Here is a 25,793-nt window from a genome sequence, read left to right as displayed (position 1 = left end):
GCCCTATTTGCTCTGGGACCTCTTGTGGAGTGAGGGTGGGGCAGGCACGAACGGGAGGAAATAACGCCCCAGCTCCTGGGCCTTGGGGTCATCTCATCAGCTGCATTTGTGCCCCTGAGCTGCCTCTGTGCCTTCCAAGGCTACTCACAGTTCATTTGAAGATAACAAGTTGCCTCTCCCTGTACTCTGTCATTTCTAATTACTGGTTTAATGAGAATTTCCACTGGATTCTGTGCACCACTAATTTGCCACCTATTCTTTCACTTACAAATAGAATTCATTGGTCCACACCCCCAGATTCCTGCTGGTTGCATTTTCTCTTTAATTATAAGACTCCTGGGCTCCTGTGGTTTTAAATCCCACTCCAGGTCAGGAGTGCTGTTTGATAAAGCTACCTTTCAAGGGAAGCGAACAGTCACCTGCTGGAGCGGCTCCATCAGGTGCTGCCAGGTGAGTATCCAGTGGGGATGCGGACCTCCTCTTCCCTGGGGGGGTTGGAAGGGAAGGAGAGCAGGTGCAACCCAGCGCCGGCTTCCTGAATGGCCTGGTGGGCGCTGTCCACGGTCCTGGCACACCACCGAGACGACCTGCCTGCTAGTAATTTGGGGACTCCTCTAGAGCAGCTGGAAGGAACCTCCTTGACCAGTCCCCCAACTTGCATTGTGACATTGGCTTTGGGAAAGGACCTGGCCAAATGAAGAAGCTCCTAACCTCAGGGAGAAATGGTGGTAGATGGACTCACCTCACTGTTGACTTGCTGAATGAGATTCGGGTATATCACTTTGCACCGTGTCATGGTACATTGGAAAACTTCCTAACCAGTGCCGCAGATGGGTAGTGTGGGGCCCAGAAATAACGATGCCTCTATTCCTTGGAGTTGCCTGGAATGGCCTAGGGTGCCGGGACCACTTACCCCAGTGTGCCATATCAGTGTTCTCTTCTCCATGTGTCATGATGTACAAAAGATTGGAAAGCACTAGAATATCAGAAAGAAAATGGGCTACAGAGCTCAGGGGCCCACAGTTTGAATCTCCACTCTTTCACTTCATGGCAGGATAATTTTGTACCTGATAGTTTTCTTCCCTCAGCCTGGGTTTCTTTGTAAAATGAGAATTACATTTTTATCCCAAGTTGTTGGGGGTATAAATAACATATGTAAGCATAGCAGGTTTTCAAAAATACTTGCTCCCTTCACTGCGATCGGCTGTCCTGTGACCTGTTCCTAGTAGGGGCACTTTTCTGCCCACCTCTCCACAAAGCTACACTGAGGGTTGATGAGGAAAGAGCCACAAACCCTTCTCATTCCCAGGAAAGAGACATCATGTTAGGACTGTAATTAAGGGTTTCTGATCACTATTCCTTCAAGTGCCCTTCAGCAGTCTGGTGGGTAACACAGGTAATTGGACACCCTTGGTTCCCTCTGTCTCTCTTTCTGAGGCAAGACAAAGTAGTGGCTTTAAGAAAATCCAGGTCCAGGGCGCCTAGCTGGCTCAGTCCATTGAGCGTCCGACTTCAGCTCAGGTCATGGTCTCGAAGTTCGTGAGTTCAAGCCCCGCATCAGGCTCTGTGCTAACAAATAGCTCAGAGCCTGGAGCCTGCTTCAGATTCTGTATCTCTTTCTCTCTCTCTCCGCCTCCCCCGTACATGCTCTGCCTATCTCTGTCTCTCAAAAATAAATAAATGCTAAAAAAAATTTTTTAATAAAAAAAGTTTTTTTAATTAAAAAAAAAAAACAGAAAAAGGGGCGCCTGGGTGGCGCAGTCGGTTAAGCGTCCAACTTCAGCTCAGGTCACCATCTCGCAGTCCGTGAGTTCGAGCCCCGTGTCAGGCTCTGGGCTGATGGCTCAGAGCCTGGAGCCTGCTTCCGATTCTGTGTCTCCTTCTCTCTCTGCCCCTCCCCCCTTCATGCTCTGTCTCTCTCTGTCTCAAAAATAAATAAACATTAAAAAAAAAAAAAACAAAAACAGAAAAGAAAATCCAGGTCAGAGAATTTGGACAGATACTGTGAGGACCCATCTGTTACCACCATGGGCCTCTCATGAATGAGGAAAGTAGGTAGTGAGGCTTCCGCTCCTTGCTCCTGGAATTTTATTTTAACACGTGATTTTAAAAAAACTTTTGTCTTTTTCCAAATTGGGACAGTCCCATAGGTTGTCTACCTGTCGGGGACCTGGCATGCTCTCCAGCACTCTGGGGCTCTATGTTTCCCTCTGTCTCTAAAACCTAAACCTCACCCACCGCCCCGGGCTCAGGTCACCATCCCCTCTTACCTACCCTCCCTGTGTCTTCACTTGTCCTTCAGTCATCTTTTTAAAAACAGTTGAGTCACATCACTCTCCTGCTTGAAAACTTGAAACGGCTCCCTATTAGCCTTGAAAGGAAACCCAGTCCTTTCCATGCTCTGCAAGCCCTGCCTACTCTGGAGTCTAGCTATCCTCCTGAAGGCACTTCCCATTCTTCCCTTGCTTAGGATGCCCTAGGCCCAGGTCCTTCTTTCTAGCCCTCCTACTCACCAAACCGGCTGCCTCAGGGCCTTTGCACTTCCTGTTCGCTCTGCCCTGAATGCTTTCTCAGGATATTCACATGGCCCATTCTCACCCTCCATCAGGTCTTTATCAGAGTGTGCCCTCCTAGTCCCTCTACATATTGTAGCACCCCTGTCTCACTCCGTCCCCTCACATTCAATATTACATATTTATGTGATATGTTTATATATACTGGAGATATATGTCTATACATATGGCACTAATTATATATTTGTCTGTTTTTAAATTTATTTATCTATCCTGGGAGAGACAGAGAGAGTGTGAGTGGGGAAGAGGCAGAGAGAGACAGAGAGAGAGAGACAGAGAGAGAGACTGACTTTCAAGCAGGCTCCATGTCGCCAGCGCAGAGCCCAACACAGGTCTCGAACCCACGAAACCATGAGATCATGACCTGAGCCAAAACCAGGAGTTGGATGCTTAACCAACTGAGCCACTCAGGTGCCCCATATCTGTCTGATTTTTGTCACTTTACCCTAGAATATAAATCCCACAGGGGATGGGCACTGCTTGCTCTGTTCTCTGCTGTGCTAGAACAGGGTCTGACACATAGTTAGTGTTCAATAAATATTGGTTGAAGGAAGTAAAGGAAGCAGGAAATCAGTTGGAGCACCAGCACCCCCTCCAGCCCCCCGCGTCCTCGGGCACCCACATGCTTGTCGTACTCTGGTGCCAGGGCACCGCAGGACAGTGGGCAGCTGTGCCCCTAGGCTTGGCCACACCCACTTTCCCCATGTGCTCACGTGAAGGGGCAGCTGGTGTCAGCTCACGGTATGCCGCCTGCATCATCTCATCTTGTCCTCATGACCAAGAGGCCCTCACCTTTGGGGACTTCTCCATCTTTTCAGGTCCAGAAGCCAAGACCCTGAGATTCTGTGTTCTTTCCTGAAGACTCACAGCTAGTAAGTGGCAGCAGGACTCAAACCAGACCTCCCTGCCTCCAAAACCCATCTTTCTGTGATAGTGTTGTGGTTTAGAGTCAGATCCCAGAGTCAGACTGTGCTGGTGTGGACCCGGGGCCTCCAGTTTTTGACTTGTGCCTGTGGACCTGTCGCTTTGCTTCACCAGTTCCAAGATGCATTTTTTTTTTTTTTTTTTTTTTTTTTGCACACCATCACATCTTCAATTCAGGACACAATGTACAGTCAGTGGCATCTCAAAATGGCTGTTGATCAGGTGGCAGTGGTGACCTGGTTGGGTGAAAACCTTCCATTGAGCCTCTCCGGTAAGTTCAAGAAAGCACCAGCATCGCAGGGCCAGTGGTTCAATGAAATCAGCAACCAATCCCGCTGAGCCTCTCCTTCTTCATCTGTAAGATAGCAGTAAGTGTGGTGCCAAACTCATACGGTTATGGGCAGGGTTTAAGGAGATAATGACCGCTCCACACAGTGGCTGCTACAGAGCCAGCCCTCAAGAAGGATCCCTGTGTTGTTGTTTGTTGTTGCTGCTGCTGCTGCTGCTGCTGTTAATGATGACACCCCCCCCCCCCCACTGCCTTCAGAAGTTCCCTTAGCACCTAAGTTCTGGCACAAGGTTAATGCATCTGTGGGGTGGTCATGGCACTGCTCTTGCTTCCACAGCGACTAGGCATGCCTTTCCCCCTCCCATGAAATGGTAAAACTGAACCAAAAGATTTTGTTTGCACTGGCCCCACCCACGTATTCCAGTGCCAGTTCCTCCCCCTCTGGACCATCTGCCCCTTTTCCTGCTTCCCTTCCTCCTTGACTAAGAAAACAAAATACCAACTGCAGAGAGCACGCTCGGCAAATGTAACAGGAAGGTGAGACGGGCCACAGAAGGTTCTACTGGCTCCTCTGCCTGAGCTGCTGTTTGCAATGGTCCCACCAGCCTCGTGGAACACTCCGTGCCGAGACGGTGCCCATCCGGTGTGTACCTCTCTAAGGTGAAGGCAGACCCTGTCTACAAAGTGGAGAGAGTGAGGCACAAATAGTGGATCCTTTAGAAGAGGCAGAAAGTCAGCGAATGACGGCCAGACTTCTTAGCTTACCTTTGCTTTACACTGCCACGTGGGGCGTCTTTGGGACATCGTGTGTTTTGGGGATGGGAATATTGCACCAGAAAATAGGAAAGTTTTGAAGCTGGGGAATTATGTCAGGTTCTGGAAAATTGGGGGAATTCAGAATGCACCTGTCATTCATGCACTCATTCACTTCCTTCATATCACATTCACTGAGCACGTACAATAGTAATACATGAGGATTTGGTCTACAACAAATCTGTGAAATGGAGTCAGAAATTCCTGTTCTGTTTATTTGACTTCCCAAGAATCTTTTCTTTCTCTTGCTATCCATGTGGTAACCAGATGCAGTTGGTAGGTAAGCACTGTTCCCTATTGTACAGATGATTACAGAACAGAAAGCTGGATTCCGAGTCCCAGGGTCCTCCCCACATGGGCTTCTGGGCTGCACTTCATTCATACCCCCCCACCCACGCCCCCCCCCCCGCCCCCCGCTCCCATAGCTGGGGCACGCAGGCATCTAGTAGGTTTAAATGTGACTCAGTCAAGTGTGTTAGCTTTTTGCCCTTGCTGCTGTTTCAAAGGTGAAGGCAGTGGTTAGGATTTCAACATAGGAAGCAGGTTGCTCTTAGAGGGTGGGGTGGCAGGAGCCCTGGAACATCTGCAGGCGTCCTATTCCGCCCTGTGTGTGCCAGGCACCGGCTGGGCTGGGGGCAGTTGCGGGTGGACGCAAAGCTGGATATGCTTTGGTTCCTGCCTTCAGGGAGCTCCCTGTTTAGAGGATGCATCGGGGGTGTGCACAAGGAGTTATACTAGAAAGCCAAATAGTCAAAACGTGGAAGAGTATTACAAGTTGCGTGCCGAGAGGGGAAAGAAAGGAGCATTACTTTTCACTTACAGCATCACAGAACGTGCCACAGAGGCAAGGTGGATCTTGAGCTGCACCTTCAAGGTCATTCAGTGAAAGTATAGCTAACCCCTCTGAGCCTTTGGTTCTTCATCTGTAAAATGGGAATAAGTGTGGTTCCCTTCAAGGGAAGCTTCAGGAGGCAGACACTGGGGAGGGTTTTCTGCACAGGGGCCCGGCAGAGAAGTGGCAGCTGAGGCTGGGGAATGGAGAAGTGGCAAATGTCTCTGGCAAGGGCCGTGGGCTCTCTCCCGTGGAAGTGGGGCGACGTGGTATTTCAGGAAGCTATCTTTGAAGGCCTGGAGGACAGTGAGCCTGCTGCAGGCATCGAACTGAGAGAAGGGCTGAACCAGAGCACAGGGGGTGGGAGAGAGGACGGGCTCAAACATACTGACGGGGCTCTGTGCCCTCGGCATGGAGGGGGAGGGAAGGAGGGGTCCAAATGGTGCTGGCCAAGAAAAACCAGGAGAGCAGCCATCACCAAGGCCTGTCAGGAGCAGTTTGCCCCAGGTGACTGCCAGGAGGTTTCAATAAAACAATTAAAAATAATTTGTAGGACAATTTGTATCTCTGATAACAGTCGACCTGCTTTAGGCTCAGTTGAAGCCCAGAGGCTCCGAGGTAATTAGGAGAATTGTTTGGGCCACCACGGCTTGTCACATGGAAATCAGGAAGCTGTCTAGTTGTGTGAGAGTCAGAGAGACCCCGACCTTGCTTCCTTCTTACCTCTGATCAGCCTAGAGTTAGTTGGACCCTGGCTTTATGGCTGGGGCCACTGGGTGTCCTCCCACTGCTCCCCGCTCCTGGGGGCTCTTCCCAGCTCTCTGTTGTAGAGGTTTGCATTTAAGAATGTGCAGTACTGTCCCCAGAGCCGCGAGATCCAACAGTGGCAAAATACGGCGCTCCCCGTGGGGCTGAGGGAAGCAGGGCCCTGGGGTGGGGGGGGTCTGTCGTCATCTCTGCCGCCTGCTTTCCCAAAGATGGTGGCCTCACCACCCAGTTCCCCCGGGGGGGTCTGGCTTGGAAAAGAAGTGATTCCCTGGGGTTCGTCCCCGGAGTTACTGGTACAACCCTCCTGAACGAGAGAGACTGTGACCCCAAGAGGCGGGTGCTCAGGGGGCTGACTGGACACCGTGTTCCAGAAAGCCCCCACCTGGGGATGCTTGGAGCGGAGGGGCGGGGCCTGGCCACAGTCACAGGGTGAGCACCCTCCCCTCACCCCTGAGGTGATGGCCGAGTGCCAAGCTTTGAAACTTGTGGTGGAGCCGTCAGCCCTCCGGCAGGGGATATTTTTACCTGTCTGCCTCCTAGTCGCACAATTTTTTTTTTCTTTTTAAGGAGCTTCACTCCCTGGGTGCTGCTTTTCTCACGCGAGCTTCTGAGCTGCAGGCTGCATCGGTTGCTAAGTGACAGGTCTGGCCCCAAGGGCTCTCTCAACTCTCGAGCCCCCCCTGCATTGTGCTTTGAGTAATTGAGGCGGCCCTTCAGTGCCTCAGAGCTCCATCATCTGACGAGCTGCTCCTGGAATCAGCTTCACAGCCCACCCCAGCTCCCGAGCAGGGGCAAAATTGGAGTAAGGCTGGCTGGCTGTCACAGCGTCCCCACGACACCCCAGCGAGCTCTCAACTGGCAGAGGTGGTAAGACACACAGGCCGAAGGGCCAGTGTCAGCTGCTCTGGGCGGGTCACGCCTTCCTCGCACCCCTGTGCAGGAGGGATGCCCCCTGGATACAGACAGGCTGCGAAGGGCCTCGGAGATCATGAAGACCAACCCATTTTACACACGGGGAAACTGAGGCCTAGAGAGGTCAGGGCAATGGTGTCAGCTTGCATGGTTGGTTGGTGGGTGGTCGGGACCAGCACCTGGCCGGCCTCCTGGTACCTGGATCACGGCTGGCTCCAAGCCCCGTAAAGTCAGGGGTAGAGAGGAATCCGCCCCTCCTGGATCCTTCTCTGACCCTGGTGCTCGTCCCAGGTAATGCCTCAGGGTTGTTGGCTGGGTACACGCTGGGTTCCCACGCCCTGGTCTGCAAGCTGACCTTTCACCAGCCCAGGGCCTCCAAGGGAACTGGGGGTTGCGGGAAAGGATGATCCACACCACTGGTGCTGTGTCCTCTTTAAACCATGGAGGCAGCAGAGGTGCGAGGAGACTTGGGACTGCCAGCCATGTGATGTGAGTCAGGTGCTGTCCTGCCCTGGGGCGCAGCTGCCTCACCCGCTTCCCGGGCTGGCTGTGAATCCAGTGAGATGACAAGGAGAGGCAACATTTATGAGCACTTGCTGGGCTCCTGCGTGGTTCTGAGACCTGTGCGACCTGTTCTGTCCACAACGTTGTGAGGTGGGAAATGCTGTCCTCCTTTGATGGCTGAGGAGATGCAGCTCTGTGGCCTTAAGAAACCTGCGAGGCCAGGCAGCGGGTAAGCAGGGAGCTGGGATTCGAACCCGTGCAGCCTGGCTTCTGAGCAGTGTCACCACCCCATCCCGTGCCAGGAGACGGAGTGCAAAATGTTTGCAAGTGGTTTCAAACCATAACACATATGAGCTACAGCGCGACTAATAATATTGCTAGACTTTACTGCGAGGCCATGTTTTTTTATTAGTAATAATGTTGCTGATCTTTAGACCCAAGACCAGGCCTTTACCTGCTTCTCTTTGACACCAGGTGAGGTGGGTGGGCTGGGCTTTGTGGGGTGCTGTCCCAGCAGCCTCAGGGTGGTGCCAGCTCTTGGTGACAAAAACCGGCATTTCTGAGGTGGTGGTGTTGGAAAACGCTTCTCTCCATCTCCACCCCACTTCTGCCACAAACCGACTCTGGCTTTTGGCATTTATGTGACCAAACATAAATGGAGGGGGGGTTACATATTTTTAAATGAAAAACAAAAAACAAAAAAGCAAACAATGCAAGGCTTCCCAGGAGCAGGGTCCTTCCTGGTGCCAGGCCCTGTGCTGAGCACTTTGGATGTGTCTGCTCATTGAGTCCCCAGGGCAGCCCTCCCTTGGAGGGGACAGCTGTCATTATGTAGACCCTTTGCACCCCCCCGAGAGGCCCGACGCCTGCATAATTAAAGCGAAGTGGCTGCCCACCTCTCTCAGAGCACCAGCCAGAGTCCTTACAGTTGGTTGTAGTGGTGGAGGACAGGGGCTTTGAAGACAGGCAGGCCAGGGGTTGAGCGTTTCCATTTATTCATTCACTCACTCACTCGACATCTGTTTCCTGAGTGCCTCTGCTTGAATGTCCCCTCCTCAGGGATGCCTTTCTGGACCATAAAATAACAGCCCTTCAGTTTGCAACACCCCCTCCCCCACCCCATGTTATTTGCCTTTATGTCACGTATCACCACTGGCCTTTATATGTTTGTTTCTTTCTTTAGTATCTGGCCCTTCCACAGGAAATATAAACTCCACGAGGGGAAACATTTTGCTTATTTTGTTCACTGCTCTATCCCTGAAACCTAGAACAGAGCCTGGCACAGAGAAGGCACTCGGTAAATGGATGACAAGTGAGTGAGGGAATGAACGAATGAATGAAAGAAATGGGAGATCTCAGACCCAGGTCCATCTGATTGCGAAGCCCCTGCCCTCACCACCACTGTCTTCGTCCTGTTTCCCACCTCCCTGCTGAGTGTGACCCAGTGGCTTTGGGCAATTGGCTTCCTCTCTGGGCCTCAGTGTCCTCATACATGGAATGGGAATATTGCTAGGGCCCCTCAAGCTTTAATATTCTAAGTGTCAGACACTTTTGTCACCTGAGCGTGTTCCTGGGCACAGAAGGTTCTAGTCATGATTGCAGCCCAGGCCAGTGCCTCCGCTTGTAAATTTGCACTTTTCGTCCTGCAAACCTGACGGCACAGGGGGCCTTCTGGCACGCATCTTGGGAAGAAGGAAGAAGCTCCCATCATGCCTGTGGTTTCTGTGATGCTGCTGTGGCTTTACCAGAATGTGCCGGTTTTGTCCTTGAGTCCTCCTCGTCTGAATGACGCTCTTCCCTCCTGCAGAACTTTCTCCTGTTGGTGACGAGAGCTGCCACTCTCTAGGCTATTTTTGGGAAAGCATGTTCTCCAGTTGGTCAGCGTCAGGATAAATTCTGCATGCTTGCGGGAATCCCCTTTGGTTTTCTCCAGTTGTGGGATGATGAGCAGTAAATCGTACTTAATGCATCGCGGACTGTTCTCATCAAATTCCACGGCAGGCAGAGTACCTGGAGACAGGCTCTGAGCTGGCACCCTGGTAACTGCAGTTTCCAGACGGACCCCAACCCTTCTCCCCAGTTCTAGTTTTTACTTTTTAATTTTTTTAAGTGTTTATTTATTTTTGAGAGAGAGACAGCAAGTCGAGAGGGGGTGGGGGACAGAGGATCTGAAGCAGGCTCCGTGCTGACAGCAGAGAGCCCGATGTGGACTCAGACTCCTAAACCATGAGATTATGACCTGAGCTGAAATCCAGAGTTGGACGCTTAACCCACTGAGCCACCCAGGTGCCCCCCACCCGCCCTCCTGTTCTAGTTTTTAATAACAACTCTTGTTTAAGGGGCACCTGGATAGCTCCGTGGGTTAAGTGTCTGACTCTGGATTTTGGCTCAGGTCATGATCTCACAGTTTGTGAGTTCAAGCCCTGCATCGGGCTCCATGCTGGCAGTGTGGAGGCTGCTTGGGATTCTTTCTCTCTCTGCCTCTCTCTCTCTCTCTCTCTCTCTCTCTTTCTCTCTCTCTCTCTCAAACTGCCATTGCCTGTGCTTAGGTTTTCTCCATTTGAGTGCCCTGGGGACAGGGATCTGCTGACTGGGGAAGGGGAAAGGGCTCATCCTGGCAGTCCAGACAAGAACAAAAGCCTCCCCATTGCATAACTCCTAGGGGCACCATTCCCTTAGGTCGTGTGGGCAGGAGGAGGAGGGCTGAAAGGTCCCCAGACACACACTCCCTCCAGGACACAGTGGAATGTTTGGCTGGCCCAATGTGAAGTGGAGTCCCAACAGAGAGCTGTGTTTCTTATAGGGAATTCTGAGCTCTTTTTGGCAGGCTGGTTCTGTCTCGGTCACTGCAAAGCCCAACACCTCGACCGTTCCTGGAGTGGAAGGGGGAGTCACCAAAGACTCACGGTTTCCCTTCAGGGAGTTGTCACCTGCTGCTGTGGTCCATGGCCTGGCCCAGGGAGGACTGGCTAACCACACAGACCAGCGTGAACAGTCCCCATCTGTCGGGTGTCCTAGCTTCACTACACGTGTAACAGGATCCGGCTGGCCAGGTTCCCTTGAAGTTTGGGGCTTTACTGGAGTCAGCCAGGAGGTCCGTGTCAAGCTTCTGCTGCACGGTGCCGTTGCCCGCGCTGTTCCAATGGTGCAGACCAGGACAGACTTCCAGAGGCGGCTCCTTCCCCTAGTAAAGTGATTACCGAGCCGGGTAATTTACATCCCTAGAAAGACACAGGGCAACTGCAGGCCGGGGTGTACGTGTGTTTAATTTTAAATCCTCCAACCTCCCCTTAACGAGGAGGTGCTTTGAAACACAGCAGCATGTTGATATCCTTCAAAGGGCTCATTTCCTTGGTGCTTTATTTCTTTAAGGGAAAGCCTGAGAGACGGATGGGGAATGGCAGGAGCAGGGGAGGGTTTGCCTCCCCCGCTCGCATCGTGCAGACATTATCTGCTGTAAAACTGTCACCGGAGGATGGAGAACTGGCTCTTGGCTGCAGTGGCCCTCAGATAATGTCAGTGCTGAGCGATGACCCAGCATTTGTTGGCACTAAGCAAACACCTCTAGGGCTTTAGTGCCAGAATCCTTAGCAGAACCTGGTCAGCGCTCCTGCCTGGGGAATGAAGGTCCGGATGTGGGGCTGGTGTTCAGGGTCCCCATGGTGAGAGCTCTAACCTTTTGGGTTTTTTTGTTTTGTTTATGTTTTATTGTTTTCTTGTTTGTTTTCTGTTTTTGTTTTGCAAGCATTAATGTCCCTTTTAATCACTAAGGGTTCTGTAAAAATACAGAGAATGGTTTGGTAGGTCTGGGGTGGGCCTGGCATTCTGCATTTCTTTTCTTTTCTTTTTTTTTTTTTAAGTTTTCTTTTATTCATTTTTGAGAGAGAGAGAGAGCACACAAGGGAGAGGCAGCGAAGGAGGGTGAGAGAGAGAATCCCAAGCAGGTTCCACACCATCAGCACAGAGTCCAGCGCGGGGCTAGAACCCACGAACCATGAGGTCACAACCCGGGCAGAAACCCAGAGTCGGACGCTTAATTAGCTGAGCCACCCGGGTGCCCTCTGCATTTCTAACAAGCTCCCTGTGATTCTGCTGGCCCATGCGCTGTATTTTGAACAGAAAGACCCCAGAGAAGGCAGACACTGGTTTCCCAGGGTCCCACCAGATGGTTCGGTACATAGCTAGAGCTCAGGAGGGCTAGGACTTGGCCACAAACCTGCACCACCTGGGAGGAGAGGGCTGTGGGGGCCTCCGAAGGGCCTTGAACACTTCAGGATATGCGGTTACGAAACGGGGCAGTGGCATCATGGATGCCCCTTTATTTGGGTTTGGTGGGTGGGTTGGCCCCTCCTACCCCATTAGGTTTACCTTTCAGGCATGCTCAGGCAGGGCCTGTGAGAAAACGGAGTCTGCAGACTTTGAGCCCCTCGGTGGGTACCCCCTGACAGGGAGAAAGACAAACACAACATTCCAGGCCACTCACAGCCCAGCCTCCGAGTATGTGCCCAGAGTGATGGCGGATCTGGGTCCGCTCGGGCTCCCCACCTCTCTGGGGTGGTCAGCTGATCCTCCCCTGCTCACCTGGTCTCACAGGTCCCTGGATGAGAAGGAGCTGACAGCAGCTGAGCCCCACCTTCTCTGAGTGCCGGGGAGCGGGGCTGCGTGGCCCAGGCGTCACCAATGCCTAAGAACAGCAAGGTGACCCAGCGTGAGCACAGCAGTGAGCATGTCACGGAGTCGGTGGCCGACCTGCTGGCCCTCGAGGAGCCCGTGGACTACAAGCAGAGCATCCTGAATGTGGCAGGTGAGGCTGGCGGCAAGCAGAAGGCGGCAGAGGAGGAGCTGGACATGGAGGACCGGCCGGCCTGGAACAGCAAGCTGCAGTACATCCTGGCCCAGATCGGCTTCTCCGTGGGCCTGGGCAACATCTGGAGGTTCCCCTACCTGTGCCAGAAAAATGGAGGCGGTAAGAGGCAGCCCTGCCTACCCCAGGGGGGCCTTGCAAATGGGCCGGGCTGAGGGGTGGAAAGGGACGCCCCTTTGCTGATGCAGAATTGGAGCCCTCATAGGGTGGGGCTCGGGAGTCCAGGGGAAGGCTCCCCAGAAATAGCTAATGGTTAATAGCTACCAAGAGGCTGTCAGGCATGATGATGATAAGAACGTGGGCTCTGGCCCGGGACTGCCTGGGCACAAACCCCAGTGCAGCCAGCCGGCATTGCAGCCCTGTGCAAGTTGCTTGATCTCTCTGTGCCTCTCTGTCATCATCTGTAAAATGGGAATAATAGTAGATCCTGCCTTACAGCACAGTTGGGAAGATTCGGTGAGCCTTATGTGTGGAATGCTTAACACCGTTATCTGACGCATGGTAAAGAGCAACTGTTGGCCATGATACTTAAAGGCTTAGCAGGTGCCAGGCACTGCTTAGCACTTACTGGATATTAGGCCAAAATGCATGAAACTGCTGATATTTAAGTGTCTGGGACCAACCAAAGCACCAATTTCATACAGTTCAGCCATCGAATCCCCCTACTCCCTGTGTGAGGAAGGAGTTACTATCCTCATGGTAGAGACTGCAAAATTGAGGCACAGAGAGGTTAGGTATCTCGCTCAAGGTCACACAGCTAGTGATAAAGTAAAGATTCTAACCAGAACAGCTTGGCCCCCAGAGTCTGAGCATACCTGCTGCCTCCCAGGTAGGAGGGGGCCTCGCACTGCCCCCCAAGTTTTACTCCGCCTACAGGATCTTGCCCTTGGAATCAAACCCCTTCTACTAACCACTTCTAGCCACCCGGGTGGGTAGCAGCCCCTGGGCCCTTATCCTCTGGCCCATCTGAGGCAGGCTGGAATGTTTCAAAGGTAATTTGTTTTGAAACCAGGGGAAAACTAACAGAAAATAAACACAGAAAAACCTAGCAGGCTGAAAACAAGGACATTTACAAGCTCAGACATCTGGTCCTGGGAAAGTGATTGGAGCCAGCAGAGAGCCCTTGTGCCTCCTAGTCCCTGTGGCCTGGGACTGCCACACTCCAGCCTGATGGGTGGCCACAGCTTTGTAGGCATTCTCACCTGACTCCTTTTCTCTCTGCTCTGTGGGACTCTGGCCATGTAGCCTCTCCCAGAGATGCAGCCCCATTCAGGGATGCTCCCTCCTCTGCAGAACACTCTCTCGTCCAGAGGCCGAGCCTGGCTGGAGACTTCCCTTCTTTCCAATTTCTGTTGAAGGGTGGGAAGTGAGCATGCCCCCTCGAGTCGGTGTAACTGAGGCCAGAGGCTTTTATCTTGCCACTATGGCACCATTTATTCACTGTATGCTCTCCATGCTTTGAAAGGTCTTCCCCCCACCTCTAATAAATCAATAAATAGCTACGAATTAGAGCTTTTCGCCTATATGGTGTGGCCAGACTCAGGTCACTGAGTTGATATAACTCTCAGGATTTTGAGCTCCCCATGACTCATTCCTGCCCCATCCTTCCTCGCTCTCTGATTCCTAGAGTCCCTTTCTATCTCTGCCTTTGACTCCAGTATTCTACGGGGTTTATGATAAGTCATCTTAAATATTTTTTGGAAGGAGATAAATTATCATGTTTCACATACAGGAAAGAGACAACTATTCGGTCCAAGAGTGGAAGCTCTGTGGTTCCGAGCCGTGAAGGATCCAGTCCAACTTTGCTTAAATCTGGGTGGGAACTCTGGAACTCTGCTTAGCGCAACTAGATGCTGACCGTTTCTTTATTCTGTGTCCTCTTAGTTTGCTTTTTTTTTTTCCCTGTTTATCTTTATGAAAAGAGGCAAATGTTCATCAAGTGCTTACTAAGGGGTAAGGAAGTCACTGAATCCTTGAAACAGCCCTGTGCCATAGGGGTAGAGTTGAAGCATGTGAAATGACCATTTTTATAAGTCAAAAATGGTCAGAGATCAGCAGTTTCATGTGGTTCTACCTAATGTCATTATCCTTTTTTAGGCAGAGGACAAAACAGTGGTGTAGAGAGATCAAGTAATTGGTCCAGAGTCACACAGCTAGTAAGTGGCAGAGCCAGGATTCAAGCCCAGGGGGTCTGGCCCACCCCCAGATCTCAGCCCCTACTTAGTATGCATCTCAACAGGCTGAGACCAAGGTGGTGCTTCAAAGCCCAGAAATAACCTCAGGGTGTGCCGGAAGCAAGACCTAGAATATAGACCAGGACAGAGACTGGAGAGATCCAGGAGGCCTCAGAGATCACACAATCTACCTTCCTAGAGCCATGTTCTGTGAAACTTCTAACACCGTGCACAGCACTCCTGGCTGTTCAGGCTGACGACCTGAAGCTCCCGAACGTCCCTGAAACGTCAAAGGAGATCAATCTAGTTGTGCCTCCAGGTTGTATTTTCTAAGGTGGTAGAGGGTGCGTTTCCAAATGATCTCAGCAAAGGTTGATAAGAAAAGTACCTCTGCCTAACCAGCAATTCTCACCCAGCCCCCAGCCCCCGAGCGCTGCGCGTGGCTAGGCCGTGGCGTGGTCAGGAGAATTGCAGCCAAGTCAGTGCCCTGGGCCTGGCGCAGGCGACCGGCCCGAGGGACAGGTGGCGGGTTTCCAGGGACCGGTCTCTGCTGTGGGGCCGCTCTTTGGACAGCACGGATGTGGAGGCTTTCCCTGGTTCTTTGGGGCAGAGGAGAGAAGCATCCCCAGAGGATGCCAGCCTGCTCTTCTGATACCCTGAAACCCATCTTTCTGCACATCTTGCGCCACCCAAGGGTATGTGGGTGAAATACGAAACTAGGGAGGCTGTGTCCCTGTGCTTTTCTGCATGTCACTTCTCTCCTCTCTCATTTCCCCGAACCCCGGACCAGGAGACAGAACCGCGAGTCCTTCGGGCCCACCCTCTTTTCAGGCTGCTTGCTAGCGACACGTGGAATTTACGTGTACGTGTGACTGTATGCATGTGGATGTTTAATGAATCAGATGCTGTTGTGTAAGGTTTGGTGGGTAAGTCCTCCCCTGGAGGACTTTCCTGATGAGTTCTGTCTGACCCCTCCCTCAGCATGCGTGTGCTCGTTTGGCTCTGTGTGACTGGTCCGTGTGTGTGTGTGTGTGTGTGTGTGTGTGTGTGTACGCGTGCTGACATTGCTCGTGTGAACCTGAGGGTCTTGCCTTCCAGACTGTGAGCTCTCCTGGGATAGTGGCTGTGCCTTCTTTCACCCAAGTACCCACCCCCCGCACCCCGCACATGCCAAGTGCATGGTAGGCCTACAGTCAACAGCTGACTGTTGCCGAGCGCTGGGTCTTGTGCCCAAGAGACGCCTGATCCCCCCGGGTTCTTTGGCAGATCGCACACATACGGATGTCATGTTATGGGGGCCAGAGCCATGTGGCTGGGGGTCTTCTGGATGCTCCAAGCCGGCAAGGCTTGGTCTGGGGGTGCTGGGTGGCCCTCATGGCACTGGTGACGGGGGCTGTGTGACAGCATTGCTAACAGGACTGGGTTGCTGGCACATCTCTCAGCAGGGATCGCTCATCTGTGTCCAGACATGATTTTAATTCTCCTGCTAACTGCCCTGTCACTTGGAATTGAGATTGTGTCTGCAGTGAGGCCAGGGACAGTGAGTTTAATTTCTCATCTGGAATCTTTATCAAGATCCATCCTGTCTATCCATTATGATCCTCTCGGCTGTGCTTTTCTGAACTGCTAATTTCTCCCTCGTTCCTCCCAATTAGCTGTAGATTAATGGTGATGCTGGTCAGACCCTCTCTCCCTGGAGAGCTTCCAAAAGCTCCGCTTCCCTGGAGCTACCCGGTCTGCTGTGTCAGCATCTGCTTCAGATGCGGGGAGGGCTGTGCCCCAGGGCTGTGCCTCTGGGGGACGAGGAAGCAGGGTCCACTCCATCTGGGGCTGCTTCTCTGTGGGCAGGAGGGGGTGTGAACAGGTGTCCACAGAGTACGTCGGGAGGGGAGAGTGTGTCTATTTGTGATTTGACGTGTGGATTCCTGAGAGTGCGGCATCTGTCTGTCTGTCTGTCCATCTCTGAATCCAACCTTGTGAGCGAGAGGCATGGACCTACATCTAGATCCCCCCTTAGCATTTCAGGGCAGAGGAGTCAAGGGGGAGAAGGAGGGCCTGGGCGGCCAGTGGGTGGTGGGCCACACGTATGAGCCAGACCATTCCTGGAGGAGCACGGGACCGCTGGCACTTTGGGGGTGATCAGAGATGTGGGCAGGTCTGCAGGACATGGCTGTCCTCCTTTACCCTGGTGCTGTGCTCCAGACACCCCATGACGCTCCTCTCTCCTCCCCAGGTGCCTACCTGGTGCCCTACCTCGTGCTACTGATCATCATCGGGATCCCACTCTTCTTCCTGGAGCTGGCTGTGGGCCAGAGGATCCGCCGTGGCAGCATTGGTGTGTGGCACTACGTGTGCCCCCGCTTGGGGGGCATCGGCTTCTCCAGCTGCATAGTGAGTCGGAGGCAGACACTGGGCACTTAACCGGCAGGCAGAGGGGCTGCTCTGGGGTACGGGGTTTGTAGACCAGAGTCTTGGGCCAGGGCGAGGGCAGGAGGGAGACCCTCAGCATGAGAATTGTTTCCAGCCGGTGTCTCAGGGCCACACAGTGCCTAAATTACTGCCCGAGGCAGGATATAATATTGGGAATTGTTGCCAAGGAGGAGAGGCTGGGACATCGTCTCGAGGGGGTGCCTGGGACATCTCAGCCGAAGTTCTCCGTGGACACGTGGACCAGTCCCAGATGCCTATGCTTCCCAGCCCATCAGCTCCCCGTGAGAGAGGCCCTTCCTCTCTCCTTGACTGAGGAGTATTTCAGTTGGGCAGATGTGTGGCAGGAAAAGGCAGTCCTGAGGCGTGGGGGTTCCTTGTCACTTTGCTGTGCACATGAGCAGCGTTGGAGAAGGTCTCAGATGACAGCCTGTGGCCGACCCGGCTTTGGAACAGCGGGAGCCGGGGACACCCCACGGGCCTGGATGGGGAACTCCGTGAGGCTCATTTACGGGCCTGGAGGTGAGGTTCTGCTTAGCTCTCGAGGTGAGGAAACTGAGCTTCCCTTATGGGCAGAACCCATGGGTGCACATGTTCACACCTGCCTCTGGAAGGGACTGAGCATTCCGTTAGGCCTGGTAGCATGGCCAGCCCAAACCTGTCTCAGGCAGAGACTGGGGGAGGGTCTGTGTGGCTCCCACAGTCATGGCGGGCATCACCTCTGCCCAGGGAGACACGGCCAAGTACAGCATACCCTGCCGGGGCTGGCCGTGTGTACGCACGTGAGTGTGAATAGGTCTCCCCTTGGCCTGAAAGCACCCAAGTGAAAGAAGTGGGGGTCCCTCTCCCTCGATATTGCAGTTAAGGTGTGCCGTCCGAGCGTCTGCTCCTGCACGCCAGGGCTCGTGACATTGATGCGGTAAAGGGCCCTCGGCGCTCACGCCGATCAGCATTACCGAGCAGGCCGCTGGAGGCGGAAGGGGCCTCTCGGCATCCAGAGCGGATACGGCAAACCCCCGTGCGTGAAAGCATTGCTTTCTGAGAAACCACTCGGACCCTCGGTCAGAATCCGTGTACTCCTATCTCAAATGCAATTCTGCCAAGGGTAGCGATCATGTTTCCGAGACATGGAAAGTGACATCTTTCTGGAGGCGGGCTGCTGACAGTACCGAAGAGTGGGGTCCTGAGACGAGGGAGGACTTAGCAAACCAGGAAGAAGCATCCACGAAAGCTCAAGGAACACTGCAGTCTGGGGCCATTGTCTGTAGAGGCAAAAGGCGAGCAGGCCTCCAGGGTCCCGGAGGGCAGCTCTGGGATTGTAATCCTGAGTCATCAGGAAATGATGGGGAAGTGCTTTAAGCATTTTTAGAAGAATTTCAAACTGGAAAGGATTACCATTTTAAGAATTCATTGCTTAAAGGAGAGATCTTTAATATCTGAAACATTCTTTTGTGGATTCCCTGAATACCAGATGAAGGGAGGATTAGGAAGAGGCCCTCAGTGCCTGCGTCTCATCCCTCCTCCCCCTCCTCCTCCTCCTCTTCCTCCTCCTCTTCCTCCAAGACTGTGAGCAGTGTTGTGTGAAGTCAGCCGGAGCCTGGGCCTAGGATGGGGAGTGGGGGTGGGGTGGAGTTGCCTGCAGCCTTCATGACCCCTCCCCCAACCATGGACCATTGTCCCCAGGTCTGCCTGTTTGTTGGGCTATATTATAATGTGATCATCGGCTGGAGCATTTTCTACTTCTTCAAGTCCTTCCAGTACCCGCTGCCCTGGAGCGAATGTCCTGTCACCAGGAATGGGACTGTGGCAGGCAAGTATAGGACCCCCTGAGTATGACCAACTGGGTTCCCCAGCCAGCCTATCTCAGGAAGGGGTGGAAGGAGCCTAAGAGGCTTAGGCAGAGATTTGAGATTTCATTGACTTGCTGTGTCGCCTTGAATAAGACACCTACCTGACCCACATTTCCTGTTCTGATGGTCCTTGCCAGCCTATCCCATAGAGTTCTTATGGGGACTGAATGAAATGAGTGTAGAGAAAACTCTAGAAATTGTGACTTGTGTTTAGTTGTTACAATCCTGTGTAACTCTAACACCATCCTGTCTGGAAACAGCCTTAATTTGCATGCCAGTCCTATAAAAGGCCAAATGATGTATCCCACCACACAGAGGGGTAAACTGAGGTCCAGAAGCAACTTTCCTGTGGTTGCACTACTGATTTAACCAAGGATCTTGGATGAGAATCCAGATGTCTGGCTCCTAGCTCAGAACCTTTCCCAGGGAACTTGAGGCCAGTTCTGCCTAACCCTTGCTGTCCTCCACCGATGGAGGCGGGCAAGGAGTGGCATGTGTGAGAATGCAGCCAGATCAGTGTGTCCCAAAGCCTCCTGGGCCCCATCTGGAGCCCCATCTGGAGGCTTCAGGGTCTGCCAGATCCTGGCTAGCCCAGAACGAGCACAGTCCCTCCCTGCTCCCACACTCAGCCGGCCCCTCGCCCACTGCTGCCCTAGTTGGGGGTCAGGCAGAGGAGGGGGACCCAGAGCCCCGACTGAGGCACTGTGGCCTTTGCTGCTGTTTCAGTGGTGGAGGCAGAGTGTGAAAAGAGCTCAGCCACCACCTACTTCTGGTACCGAGAGGCCTTGGACATCTCCAACTCCATCTCGGAGAGCGGAGGCCTCAACTGGAAGATGACCCTGTGCCTCCTGGTGGCCTGGAGCATCGTGGGCATGGCCGTGGTCAAGGGCATCCAGTCCTCTGGGAAGGTGAGTCAGGAAGGGACTCGGGGGGGGGTGGGGTAGAAGAGCATGGAAGGCAGCGGTCTGAGGACACTGGGATATGCTATGCAGGGTCTTTTGGGTGGGCTTGGCCTCTGAGTGGCTCAGGATGATGACACAACCCCCCCCCCCATGGAGGCGATGGGAGTGTCACTGCTGGATTATTGCCCACCAAGAGGGGGTCGGAGTGGGCTTGTGGAAAATCGTTACTTTGAACGCTAGCCGCCTCTGTGCTCAGATAACTCAGGCCTGCTCTGCAGACTTGAAAGGGAAAAAAAGCTGGGAGCGCTGACCCAGGGACATTCGTCTACATCCTAACCCTTTAGGTTCCCAAGCAAAAGCCCTAGAAGCATCTGCTCTGAGCACTTTTTGGTAAAACTCAGCAGCTCGCCCTGTGGAAACGAAAGGGCTCTTTGAGCAGGTGCGTGCTGTGAGTACAGGCACCTTGGGGCCTCGAGGACGGCTCTCCGTGGCTCTCTCGGGGTGCAGTCCAGCCAACCCCATACACCTTCTCCCAGGAGCTCAGACCCCTTTCAAGTAAGGGCCCTTTCTTCTTTGGCATGTACGGTATTCATGGACTGTCGGGGCCGCAAAGGACATTAGGGACCCCGTGGCCTAATCCACTCCTTCTACAGATGAGTGAACTGAGGCCCAGAGCGGGGAAGGCTCCTCACCTGAGATCAGGCAGCCAGTGCATCCCAGGGCTGGAACTAGAGCCTTGGCCATCTGTCTGAAGCTCCAGGTGTTATAATGGACTCAATGAGTAAGGAAGTTGAGCCTTGGAAAGGTAGAGTGTTCTCCACCTCTTCCCTCTCCAAAGGCCACAAAAGTAGCTGAGACTTTGTGGCACTTATCAGGCACTGCCACATGTCTGACTGCTTTGGGTCCACAACACCCTTATGAGTTAGGAAGCATTACACCCATTTTATAGATGAGGAAATGGAGGCACACAGAGGTTAAGTGAATCGCTCGAGGTCACATGGTTGACAATGGTAGAGCCAGGATCAGGACTCAGGTGGTCTGGCTCTGGACACACCCGCTCTTTACCTTCAACACCATCCTGCCCAAACGACCCTCTTGATTTGTTTTAGTGCAGCAAACATTCCGTGAGCATTTCCTTTGTGTGAGGCTCTCTGCCAGGCACGTGGGGAATCTAGAAGTGTGCAAAAAATGCACATGCTAGAAAACAGCACACAATTTATAGTCATAAGAGGCAGGACCTTTTCTGATTTTTTGCTTGGGAGCCATGTCTGTAACCTCCTGGAAGGCTTCTGTCAAAGGAGTTCCAAGGACATGGGAGATCCTTAGGGGGTCCCCTGGAGTCAAGGATAGAAAAGCAGGCAGGAGACATGAAAACAGGAGGAGGGGAGAGGAGACGGTTCCTCACCCTCGTGGTGGCCCTTGGGGGTGGGGAGGCCACAGACCCAGCCCTACCAGCTCTTGAAAGGAGGAAACTGGCCCCAGGCACAGCCGCTCCGACTCCAGCTTGTCTGTGCTCCTGCCTTGGCTCGAGGCCAGATGTGGGGTGGGTTTGGCCCTGTGCCCAGGGGTCCCAGGGCTGCACTTTCTTCTGCCATCAGAGGAGGGCTCCTGTGCCCCAGCTGTGAGCAGGGAGGGGGGTGCCAGCTGCGGGAGGCATTCTGCCCCACAGCGGGTCCCTGTCTTCTCTGCAGGTGATGTATTTCAGCTCCCTGTTCCCCTATGTGGTGCTGGCCTGCTTCCTGGTCCGGGGGCTGCTGCTGCGAGGGGCCGTCGATGGCATCCTACACATGTTCACCCCCAAGGTAAGGGTCTGGGAGACACTGACCACGCCACTGAGCCCTGCCAGCTTCGTGCAGTTTAGCACTCACTGAGGACCTGTTACGTGTCAAGCATAGTCACGGGCCCCAGTTCCAACAAGAGGGACATCACGCCAATTTGGGTGAAATCAGGAGAAGCTTCAGGGAACGGATGACCCGGAAGCAGATCCGATTTCAGCGAGTGGCAGTAGGACATTGCAGTGAAGGGAACCACATGAGCAATTGAGGGAAAGCACTGGGCATGCTTGAGGCAAAGGTGGGACGTCAGGTGGGACTGGGGCAGGGGGCAGGGAGCAGTGGCAGGCTCCGACAGTGCACCTGTGACAGCAGGAGCCAAGAAGATGCCTAAGAAAAGAGATCTCCCCCCCCCCCCCCCCGGGAATCACAGCTTGTACCCAAATCAGGGGAACGGTGTCACTGTTTAACTCAAGATAATGGGCCGTGTGGGTAGCGATTTTATCCTGACCAAATCCATCCGTATCTTCTCTCCTTTAATCCTCCCCATAGCCCAGTGAGGGACCACTGTGCACATGTCACAGGACACTAGCAGGGCAGTAGACATCCCGAATGTGTACACACGGGTTTCTTAATGGTGGTCTTTGCCCACCATGTGGCCTTGCCTCTCTGTTCCCCTTCAGACCACTGGCCACAGCTGGCAGAGCCAGTCCCCTGAGGAATAAGGGGATTTCAAATGCAGATTGGGATGTCCTTCAAGGTGCCCAAGCAATGTACGTTAGTAACTCCAGCTGGCAAGGCTGGGGAGGTCCACCTCCAAATGCCAGCTGATCAGTGAGCACCCAGCTGGTTGGTGAGACTCCAGTCTGTAGGCATGGGTCAGAACTCCACCGTGTTGAGCCCCTAACACTGCCATGGCACACACGTGCTCACACACACCAGGGCTCACACAGACAGTTCATACAGATGACACTGGGAGAAGAACCCAGATCTGGTGGGGATTGAGATCCCCATTCCCTCCCAGCTCTGCCCTGCAGCTGGGAACAGCCCCTGATGTTTGGAGGGTGGCAATGGGCAGGATACACACCGCTCTATATTCATCAGAGAGGGACTAAATTGGCCCCCAGCATTCTTAGCGGTAACATCTGAGGTTTCTATATGAACATCCACAGAGGTCCTCTTTAGGAAGAGCTTAGCAAACCTCCTGAGGCAAGAGTGTGCCTCCCGAGCCGCGTGGCTGGCATAAGGTTGTTGTGAACATGGGATGTCTGACAAAGAAGAAAATAATGTGAATCTGGTTTCTTTGGGAGGGAAACGGCCATGAGAAGAAAGCCAACAGTTTCTATGAATTACTTCAACTGTATTTTAGAATGATGATCTGTCCAACGTTTTCACTTGAATCTTTTAGTTATACTTTATTGAACCTTATGAGGAAAACTGTATACTCTGGAGATGTTCATAAATGGGGAGATTCATACAGGTCTCCGGATGGGCCCCTTGGTGGGATCCATGTTGAGAGAGCCCAGTATGGAACAGATTCATGAGATTGGTTTCTGGTCCCAGCATACACAGTACTGCTCTCCGTTTGATTCAGATGCTTTTTAAAACATCCTTTTTATTTATTTTGAGAGAGATAGAGAGAGCAAGTGGGGGAGGGGCAGAGAGAGAGGGAGACAGGATCCCAGGCAGGCCCTGGGCTGATGGGGGGCTCGAACTCACGAACTGCGAGATCATGAGTTGAGCCAAAATCAACAGTCGGATGCTTAACCAACTGAGCCACTGAGGCGCCCCTAAAACACCTTTTTAACTATGAAATATCTCAGGCATGTAACCACACATATATAATAATATAGTAAACATTTTTAAGAGATCAAAATTATAGAGGCCATAAAAAATGCCTGTATAGCCTGACCTGATCCCATTTCTCTCCTCCCCTAAAGAAAACCACTATCTGGAACTCAAGCTTCATCCCCCTAGTACATTGTTTAAAACTCATAATACATACTCGTGTGTGCATAAACAACGTATAGCATTTGTGCGTACTTTTTACGTAAGTGGCATCGTATTTTATGCAACTTCCTGTGACTTGCCTCAGCTTTTATTTTTGTCCCATATTGTTATTTGAGGTTTATTTATAGTGCTGTTTGTAGTTCTGGTGTCTCCATCTTCCCTGGTGGACAGTATTCCACCATAGCACGGAACTTTATTTATTCATTCTCTAGTTGATGATCACTTCTGTTGTTTCCAGCTTTCACTATTGCTAGTAACACTACAGTAAACATTATCACACAGGTCTTCATGTGCACAGTTTTTTTCTAGGGTGTCTAGAAAAAATTCAGGAGTAAAATTGCCATCCCAAAGGATATGCATACCTTCAGTTTTACTAGATGGTGGCCAAATTGCTCTCCAAAGTGGTGGCAACAGGGCACCTGGGTGGCTCAAGTCAGTTAAGCATCCACTTTCAGCTCAGGTCATGGTTTCACAGTTCATGGGTTCGAGCCCCGTATTGGGCTCTGTGCTGACAGCTCAGAGCCTAGAGCCTGCTTCAGATTCTGTGTCTCGCTCTCCCTCTCCCTCTCCCTCTCCCTCTCCCTCTCCCTCTCCCTCTCCCTCTCTCTCTCCCTCTCTCTCTGTCCTTCTCCTGCTCATGCTCTCTCTCCCTGCCTCTCAAAAATGAATAAACGTTATAAAAACAGCAGCAAAGTGGTGGCAACGGTCGACACTCCCACCAGTTGTAGACAAGAGTCTTTGCTGCTCCACGTTTGTTAGACTTCAATTTTTGCCAATCAGATGGATGCGAGATGGTTGATGTGTACTTTGCATAACAGAGGACATTCCTCTCCAAAACCTTTTCCTGGATGTTCAGGAAATGGCGTGATGTCATGTTAGCATGTATATGGGCAAGAGCCTCCATGAAGTGCAGTTTAAAGTAACCTGGAGGAGCCAGGTTACCAAGACCCAGCAGGTGTGGTGCCTGGCCCATCTAGCTTTTGTGACTTTCAGTCTGGATAGAGCCTGCGAGTTCATCTTGAGGTCTTGCTCACTGAGCAGTTCTTTGGGGCAGCTCCTGCTCTTGACCTTGGATGGATGTGTTGAATGGGGTAGGGGAGACCTAAGGGCCTCAAAGGCCAAACTCTTCCATCAAGGATCCCCTTCACAGCCTGTGCTGGTAAGGCCAGCAATGACGGCTGGGTGAGGGTGGACAGTTGTTCGACTGTCCATATGTGGCAGACTACTGTTGCAGAGCTGTGACTGTTCCAGGACAGGATCGGTGAGATGGGGAACCCTGAAACCATTTCAAGTCCTTGACCTAGAGCAGTGCTATAGAATGCTGGGGTCCTTGCACACAGCTTCCCAGGCTGTGCGCTGCTCCATTTAGACCGACCACCATGTGAATGACATCTCCAGGGGTCATGCCATTTGGTAGCCATGGTAGAGTCCAAGAAGAGTTTTGGCCAGGGCATCTCAGAATCCACTCGAAAAGAGCACAGACTGTCTGTGAATATGCTGAAAGTCCTCTTCTGTAGTCTTCCAATACCAGAAAGGATCCAAGCCATAGGATCTGGACTTTCAGTCCATGCCCCCAAGCAGTCACTGGACGTATGGCAAATGCAGCGTGGCCAGGATACCGTGACGACCCTCTAGCATTTTTGATGGGACAGTAATTCATGTTGACGGCTAGTTAACTTCTTGGATTCCTTGGGCAACATCTCTCCTGATTACTTTCTTAGCATTCAGTGAAAAACCCAAGTCAGCATGGCGTGCCACACAATTCACCATGTGACTTGCTCAACACAAAGTGGTAGATTGTGGTAGACTTACCACCAAAACTTTTGGAAAATGTTTCTCAAAATCATAACTATTCGTGTCCTTTGACCCAGCAATTCCACTTCCAGTTATTTGCCCTGCAGATCTATTCCCTCAAAACAAAAATGACCTGTGAACCATATTGGCCATGGTAGTACATATTTTAGTGGCCAAAGGTGGAAAACAATCCAAATGACTGTCATTAATTTATCCCTTCAGTCCTCAAAGGTTCACTGAGTGCCTGTTAGGTTCTGGACTCTGTGGTGGGTCCTGGGATCCAGTGGTGAACCAAGCAGACGAACTTCCTAGCCCTCATGGGAATAATAAGATAATAGAAGATTAAGGACTTGCTGGGTGGTGTTGCTAAGGAGAAAAATAAAGC

At 52.4% G+C, this 25,793-nt stretch overlaps 1 protein-coding gene across 2 annotated transcripts in view; it reads left to right on the top strand.

Moving 5' to 3' along the window:
* Positions 1-25,793, top strand: part of SLC6A17 (solute carrier family 6 member 17) — a 51,562-nt gene that overhangs the window by 5,304 nt on the left and 20,465 nt on the right. The window contains exons 1-6 of one of the 2 annotated variants that reach the window (XM_060623872.3): positions 11,093-11,277; positions 12,209-12,581; positions 16,887-17,044; positions 18,764-18,890; positions 19,657-19,838; positions 21,524-21,634. In XM_060623872.3, the coding sequence (XP_060479855.2) occupies positions 12,296-12,581; positions 16,887-17,044; positions 18,764-18,890; positions 19,657-19,838; positions 21,524-21,634 (864 nt within the window). In that variant the 5' untranslated portion in view covers positions 11,093-11,277; positions 12,209-12,295. Of the gene's footprint in view, positions 1-11,092; positions 11,278-12,208; positions 12,582-16,886; positions 17,045-18,763; positions 18,891-19,656; positions 19,839-21,523; positions 21,635-25,793 lie in introns of those variants that run through there. The other variant, XM_060623871.3, reaches the window with a different exon arrangement.

This window comes from Panthera onca, chromosome C1, assembly GCF_046562875.1.
Source record: "Panthera onca isolate mPanOnc1 chromosome C1, mPanOnc1 haplotype 2, whole genome shotgun sequence".
Classification (NCBI taxonomy): domain Eukaryota; kingdom Metazoa; phylum Chordata; class Mammalia; order Carnivora; family Felidae; genus Panthera; species Panthera onca.
The sequence above is the reverse complement of the archived record's forward strand: the minus strand, read 5'-3'. Positions and strand labels throughout refer to the sequence as shown.